Source organism: Equus asinus, chromosome 24, assembly GCF_041296235.1.
Source record: "Equus asinus isolate D_3611 breed Donkey chromosome 24, EquAss-T2T_v2, whole genome shotgun sequence".
In the NCBI taxonomy this organism is placed as follows: domain Eukaryota; kingdom Metazoa; phylum Chordata; class Mammalia; order Perissodactyla; family Equidae; genus Equus; species Equus asinus.
In genome coordinates, this window is record NC_091813.1 from 27,505,667 (window position 1) to 27,513,845 (window position 8,179).

Sequence of the window (8,179 nt, forward strand, 5' to 3'; positions counted from 1 at the left end):
ATGCACACAGTAAGATAAAGGATATTGGACATAAGCAAATCCTCTTGGGCGGCGGGTGTAGAAGTCAAGTGGGATGTAAACGTCTACTATAGGGCCATATCGACCAAACTCACGGCGCAAGTCCTCAGGCCTGAAGCGTTTTAGAAATAAGGCAAAGAAATACGAATAGCTGGATTAAAATATTTTGCCTACAGAAATCCAGTTGAAACCTTCAAAAGAAAGTACATTATCTAGACTAGCATTATCTAAAGTTGTCTCTCATAAGAATCACCCAAGGTTTAGAAAGGAAGAAAAAAAGAAAAATTAACCTCAACAAATTCTCAGGCCTCACCCTTGGAGATTCTCATTCAAGAGGTCGGGATTAGGGGCTGGAAATCCGCATCTTTACAAGCCCTCCAGGGGGCTGTTATGCTTAGTGAGGTTGGGGAAACAGTGACCCAGCACACACACCTTTGAAATTTATTCCTATTATAAGACTTTCCAATTTTCAATATAAAGAGTTCTAATTATTAACTGTTTCATTAAAAACACACTCATTTGCCTCACTGTAATTTCACATTTATGTTAATTGTTTTCAGATAGCAAGAATTAGATTCTAAGGAAGTTCTAAAATTATTTCTCAGGCTTTAAAGAAAAATGGATGTTTATACTATTAAACATACAGCAAAATAACTACCATATTCTCAAATTTGACAAGGATTTTTTTTCAAGGAAGACCAGCCCTGAGCTAACATCCTCTGCCAATCCTCCCCTTTGTGCTGAGGAAGATTGGCCCTGAGCTAACATCTGTGCCCACCTTCCTCTACTCTATATGTGGGATGCCTGCCACAGCATGGCTTGATAAGCAGTGTGTAGGTCTGTGCCCAAGATCCAAACCGGCGAACCTCAGGCCACCTAAGCAGAGCACGTGAACTTAACCACTGCGCCACCAGGCAGGACCCTCAAATTTGACAAGGATTTCTGAGCCTCCTGTATGCCTTCTACTGTGATAGGTACTAAAGAGGGGCTACTGAAGAAATACATGGCATATTTGTCTTCATGGAGCTACAATTTAACTGAAGAGACAAAATACATAGCATTAATAGCTGACAGTCACAGTGCATTTATGTACCAGCCACTGTTCATCTTAAGACCGCTTAATTCTGCGCCAGCCCTGATGGCCTAGTGATTAAGTTCAGTGCGCTCTGCTTTGGTGGCCTGGGTTCAGTTCCTGGGCAAGGATCTATATCACTTGTCTGTTAGCAACCATGCTGTGGCAGTGGCCCACATAACAAGAAAAAAAGAGGAATACTGGAAATGGATGTTAGCTCAGGGTCTATCTTCCTCACCAAAAAAAGACCACTTAATTCTCACAACCACCCTATGACTGTTTACAGATAAGGGCACAGAAGGACAAACTCACCTAAAGTCACCAAGCCAGCAAGTGACAGACCTGGAATCAAACTCCCACAGTCTGACACTAGTCTGTGTTCTCAACCACTACCCTATTGCCTCATAGAGATCTTAGAGAATGGAGCTCATAGAGAAGCTATGAGCACAAAACATGGCTCCAAAGAAATAAGAGTACTTCGAAACATGCAGAAAAAAGACTCAAAGGGGACTGCAAAGCTTGTAGCTTGGGCAAATGGAAGAAAGATGGCGTCAGTGACAAAAGTGAGATAGCTGGAGAAAAGATCTAGATTGAAGAGGGAGGAGAGAGGCAAAAGCAGCAGCTTTCAGGTTTAGAAATGCCAAATTTGAGATGATGGTGGAACGTCCATAAGAGTTCTGTCAGCAACTGAAAACTGTGACTATACAATTATATTAAATTAATTTAACTTTCAAGACTAGAAGTCAGTGATTAAAGCTAGAGATATGGATTTAGTAGTTATTACATAAAGATTCAACTAACACTGATTAAGTATCCACTATATGCCAAGAAGTGCAATCGATATTATGACATACATTATATTTTTATTATTTTATTTCATTTAATATTCATTATTTCGTCTTGTTGTCTGCCTGTCCTGAGAGACTATTAGCTTTAGAGGGCAGTGACAACGTCTTTTTCTTTCATTTATTCATTCAACAAATACTTACTGTGCACCTACACTGTGCCAGGCTCTAAAGATATGGTGGAGAACAAGAAAAAAACAATTCCTGCTCCCATAAACCATAGACTACAGGGTAAAGGTTCTCAACCATTCCTGAATATTGGAACCATCTGTGAGGCAATGTTACAAAAACAGGCACTCCAGCCTGATGCGTTAACCCTGGACCTAATGAGTCCTTCCCCTGGTGACCCCGTTATGTTTTGTTAAAGGTTTGATAGGCAATTGTGAGACTCAGGGTTGAGAATGACTTTTAAGTCAGGTGTTGTCACCAGTGTATCTCAGTATCTAGCACAGTTGCTTGGCACACAGTAAGTACTCAATATATATTTGCTGTATTAACCAGTGAAGAACACATTACTGTTACTATTTAGTAGTCAAGGAAACTAAGAGTGAGAGAAGTTACCTTGGCCCGAGGTACAAAGCCAGTAGCAAAGCAAGAATCTAAATGAATGTCTTCTGAGGCAACCAATCTCATTAAACAAATGTGAGTGACCAATAGGAAAAGAATCCTAGACACTAGAGCAATGTGTGTCACGAGGCTTGGAGTCCCAGAAGACAAGGGTGACAGGAGTCTGAAGGAACAAACTTTCTCAAAAAGAGCTAGCTCCCATTCGTTGTCTCCACTCCTTCACCTGTTACCTGTTGTTTTGTTTTCAGTTATTTTTGTATTTTTGGTGTGATCTACTTTGACATTCAGAAAAGTATAGAGGATACTAAAACCAATACTCATGTACCCACCAAGATTTATTATATCTCAATATTTGCCATAATTTTTAGTAATTTTTTTCAGAAATGACACATAGCCTTCTACCTTAGAAACAATCATTGGTGTTCATCAGTCCTCTGCATAACTTTGCATTTTTACTGTAAATGCATATATCGTAAATGTTTTTATACATACACCAAATTTTATATAAATGGTATCAGACTGTTTGTATAATTTTGCACCTTGCCTTTTCCTCCCTTGAGACTTCCCCTCGTAGCTCTAGTTCACCTATTTTAACTCTGTATCGATATTGTTGTGAATAAACCACAATTTATTCATCCATCCTTCTGTGGATGAACATTTAAGATGCTTCATTTTCTTTAAATTGCAAACTGTGTGGCAGTCTACATCATGCTACACATGCTCACTAGAGCTGTGTCGGCGTTCTCTGGCATGTACCACTAGCAATGCAACTGGTGGGCTGGTGAGTATGCATATCTTCAGCCTCTCTACCTGTTCTCCAAAGTGGCCCAATCAACTTATACTCCTCAAAACAGGCATGAGAATTCCTCCTCACTAACAGCTTTTAATCCTTGCTATTCTGAAAGAAATAACAGAAACAAACAATAAAGTGAATGTGCATCTCATTGTCGTTTTAATTTTAATTTACCTAATGACCAGTGAGATGCAATACCTTCTCATGCTTATGGGTTGTCTTAAAACCTAGGTGTAGAATTTCTGGGTTAAAGAGGATTTATATATTTAACTTTTATGAAACTGCCAAACAGTTCTGCAAAGCGACTGTACCATTTTATACTCCTACCAACAACATATAACAGTTTCCCTTGTGCCAATCTTTGTCAGCATTTGGTACTCGGTCTTTTAAATTTCATCCATTGGAGTGCTCGTTAAGTAGAATCTCACCATGGTTTGAATTTGCATTTCCCTAATGACAAATGATGCTGAGCACTTTTTCATGTGCTAATTGGTCATTCATACATTTTCTTTGTGAAGTGTGAGTTTTTGCTCATTTTTAATAATAATCTTCGTATTTTTATTAGAACTGTGAAAGTTCTTTATATATTAGGGAAAAAAAAGTCCTTCGTCAGATATATATTTTGTGAATATTTTCTCCGGGTCTGTGGCAGCCTATTTACTTTCTTAACGGTATCTTTTTTCTGTTTTTTTTTTTAAGATTGGCTAACATCTGTTGCCAATCTTCTTTTTTTTTCCCCCTTCTTCTCCCCAAAGCCCCCCAGTACATAGTTGTATATTCCAGTTGTAGGTCCTTCTGGCTTTGCTATGTGGGACGATCCCTCAGCATGGCTTGATGAGCGGTGCCAGGTCTGCATCTAGGATCTGAATCAGCAAAACCCTGGACTGCCGAAGCAAAGTGTGCAAACTTAAACAGTCACAGGGCCAGCCCCAATGGTATTTTTTTAATGAACAAAAATTTTAATTTTGGTGAATCTAATTATCAATATTTTCTTTTATGGTAACTGCTTTCTTTGTCCTGTAAGAAATCTTTGCCTATTCCCAGGTCATGAAGATATTTTCCTCTGTTTTCTTCTAAAAGCATTATAGTTTTATCTTTTACATTTCAATTGATGATCCAGCTCAAAAACTATGATATGAGGTAGAGGTTGCAGTTCATTTTTTTTAATCTCTACTGTATGGATATCCAGTAGTTATAGTACTATTTGTTGAAAAGAGTTCCCTTTCTCCACTGGATTGCTTTGGTGCCTTTGTCAAAAATCAACTGACTGTGTAAGTGTGGATTATTTATGGACTCTATTCTGTCCTATTGATCTATTTGCTATCCTGAGGCCAGTACCACGCTGTCTTGATTCCTGTATCTTTTTAGGAAGTCTTGAAGTCAGGTAGCATCAGTCTTCTAGCTTAGTGAACCTTTTCAAGATGATTTGGCTATTCCAGATCCTTGGCATAGCAACCTATTTTAAAACTAACTTGTCAATTTCTATTTTTTAAAAAGCTTTTGACCAGGAATGCCTTCAATCTAGAATATAATCAATTTGGGAGACAAGTGATAACAATAATATCTTGCCTTCCAATCCAAGAACATGGTATATCTATCAATCTATGTCGGTCTTTAATTTTTCTTGGCAATATGTTGTAGTTTTCAATGCAAAGGGTTCTGGTTTTGGTTTTTGGTTAAACTTATTCCTAATTATATTTTCTGATGCTAAGGTAAATGGAATTGTTTTTTAATTTATTTTCAATTATTTGCTGTTAATATACAGAAATAGAATTTTTGTAAGTTTACTTTGTATCCTGACAACTTACTAAAACTCAGTATTAGTTACTGTAGTTTTGCTGTTAATTCTTTACTGTTTTCTATGTAAACAAACATGTCACCTATGAAAAGGGACAAGTTTTACTTCTACCTTTCCAATTTTTGTCTTTTATTTATTTTCCTTGCCTTGTTGCACTGCTTAGGACCTGCAATAAAATGTTGGATGGAGGTTGTTGCGAGTGGGCATCCTTGCCTTGCTCTGAACTTAGGGAGAAAGTATTCAGTTTTCAGTATTAGGCATGTCATTAGCTATAGGTTTTTCATAGATGCCCTTTATTAGGCTGAGGAAGTTCCCTTCTATTCCTAGTTTGCTAAGACTTTTTATCAAGAACGTTGCTGAATTATGTTTAGTGCTTTTTCCACATCACCATCAAAACAAATAGGCTCATATGCACTGTAACCAAAGGATGCTACTAAGTATGTCCAAGAGAGGTACTGGATCATTGCTTCCCAATCTAACATCATGTTATGCATCAAAATGGGAATGTTATGTTTGAGATTTGGACATTACTTTGTTCCATTAGGAAACTCTATCTGACATTTTTTAAAAATTACTCTTCTACACAGTAAAAAAGCAAAGATACTAAAATTAATATTCTTCCTGATCCACATCCTGTTGTGAAAAGAAACAACACAAAATACAAAATTTTAAAATGTATTTTTAAATCTTTCTTTACTTCTTGTGTTCAATTTCGTTCCTATCAAATTTTATGCTAACCCATAATGGCTTGTGCTTTAATGGTATATATTAAAATGGCCACTTCAAAGAAACATTTTAAATAAAATTGGGCTTTGTTATAAAACCAACATTCTTATCAAATAAAATTTGAAAACAGGAAAAAAAAACATGCAAAAGGATTTCTTTCCAGGCTCATTTTGTATATGTAGTTTTTCCTTTCTTCATTTTTTATATAATTGAAATCATACTCTCTCTATATATAATATTATGCCCTGTTTCTTTCATTTTAACATTTATCCCAATGATTTTCTTTCTAAGAATAGCAAAGGTGAAAGCTAATTGAAAATGTGTCTAGGTGTCACATTGCTAGTTAACTCACACTGTACGCCACCTTGGACAAACAAGCTATTACTACAGGTTACATGTGATGATTCCACTTCATAACACTACTCAGCAGCTGTGCAATCTAAGGCAACATAGTTAATCTCTCTAAGCCTCCGTTTCTTATCTGTAAAATATAATTAATCAAGAACATACATTACAGAGTTACTGTGAAAACTTAATGATAATACATGTAAATAAAGTTTTTCGGACAGTGCCTGGAAATAGTGAGTACTCAAAAGATGTTTATGATTATTATTACTTAATTAATACACACCTCCTAGATTTTGATTGTCCCCAGTGGAAGTGGCAGAAAAAATGGAAAAGGAAATCAATAAATCTCAATTATCAGTCTTGACTACTCAGTGGTGGATTATCTAGATCAGAGGTCATGTGTCACCCACACGTGTTTTATTTGGCCTGCACAATGTTTAAACATTAAAAAAAAAGTGTTGAAACTGCCAATATTTTACAGCTTTTAAATCTACAAAAATAAGAATTTCATGATTCAATTTAATAAATACCAATATTTTGAAACTGAGAGAGTTAACACACAAAAAATACAGGTTTCTGACTTCTTCTGAAACTTAGGAAGACGTGGCAACAAGTCCAAATGTCTACACAGTAGTTATCAGCTGGAGCTTAGTAGCAGCTGCTGTCCCTTTTTGATGGCACACATTCGCTTCCATTTCCTACAGTCCCTACCATCCTACTGTGCCTTGAAACCTGACAATTTCACTCACTCATGTTACCCCGGCTGGCCCCGGCCAATAGAATTGGAAACTTCTCATTTTTTGGTAGACACACGGGAGAAGCTTGATGCTTATTCAGTATTCAAGCGGTCTAGTTAACTGCGGGAATTTTTTTTTTTAACTCTATCGGAATTATAAACTTTGCTTGTTTCATATGTAATGTATTGATAAACAGGTTGCGAGAAGAACTGTAAACACAGGCATCTTTTAGACTTTAACTAAGGTATATTAACTTACAGTCTATAGTTGTGACATATGATTGTAGGAATCAAATTTAAAAAATACTTAACATTTACTCTTCAAAAGTAAATTATGAGGATTACTCCAGATGGCTCTGGAGTCTAGGGCATAGTGCAATATATTTGTAGCTTTGAAGTCCCAGACAACAGGTCATTAAAACTGAGCTTCAGCATTCCGTTATGTACAATATGACAACACTGCATACCTATAAAGGTTGGGGGGCTGGGTAAATTAAGTACGTCCAGAACAATGAAAATGTCTATTAATATTGCCCCCCTCCCCATTCCTTCTGGCTCTTATTAAGGGAGAAAGTGCTATATGAAGAAGTCATTCTTTAAGATGCAGGGTTTGACAGTGTGCAGACACAACTCTCAAAAGAGCGGGGGAGGGACTGCGAGCATCAGAATCGACCAGGGAAAGTCCATCCAAACCGTTATAATGGGTGTTTATATCGTACTCAGAACTTTAAAGAAAACCAGAGAAATCTCTTTCACTGAAGTTACCCTTTGTATACAGAATAAAATCGTGTAAGGAATAAAATGCAAGCAGACCGTCTGCGCGTGGAGCGGGCAGAAGGGGAGGAAACTGGAAGGCCCCAGGCACGCATCATTTTGTGATGCTCGCGCACCAGCCCCCAAGCCTCTCCATCCGCGGGTCGGCCGCGCGGCTTTCTCGGGGCACGGCGACAAAGGGCTGAGAGCGAGCCCCCGGCCGCGCGGGGACACTCCGGGCCAGAGGCGGGGAGGGACCCCGGCTACCGGGAGAGGGGCAGCCTGCGCTCCGGCGGGGGTACCGGCACCGTCCCGCCGGGAGCGGCGCGGGGCCCGGACGCGCGTCGGCGCCGGGGCGGAACGCCGGCCGGGAGGGCGGAGGCGCGAGTCCCGCCCAGGCCCCGAGGAGCCCGCGGGCTGGCGCCGCCCCCGGCAGGGCGCCTCGGCGGGAAGCGCGGGCCGGGCCCGGCCGGGCGGCGGGGAGGGGCCGGGCCGACCGCAGGCCGCCGCCCGCTCCGCTCCG

At 39.3% G+C, this 8,179-nt stretch overlaps 1 protein-coding gene across 22 annotated transcripts in view; it reads right to left on the minus strand.

The window, feature by feature from the left end:
- Positions 1–8,179, minus strand: part of SRSF12 (serine and arginine rich splicing factor 12) — a 56,244-nt gene that overhangs the window by 21,447 nt on the left and 26,618 nt on the right. The window contains exon 2 of one of the 22 annotated variants that reach the window (XM_070496786.1): positions 9–130. The exons of the other annotated variants lie outside the window; for them this stretch is intronic. Within the exon in view, the coding sequence (XP_070352887.1) occupies positions 9–130 (122 nt within the window). The remainder of the gene's footprint in view (positions 1–8; positions 131–8,179) is intronic. 22 annotated transcript variants of the gene reach the window in all.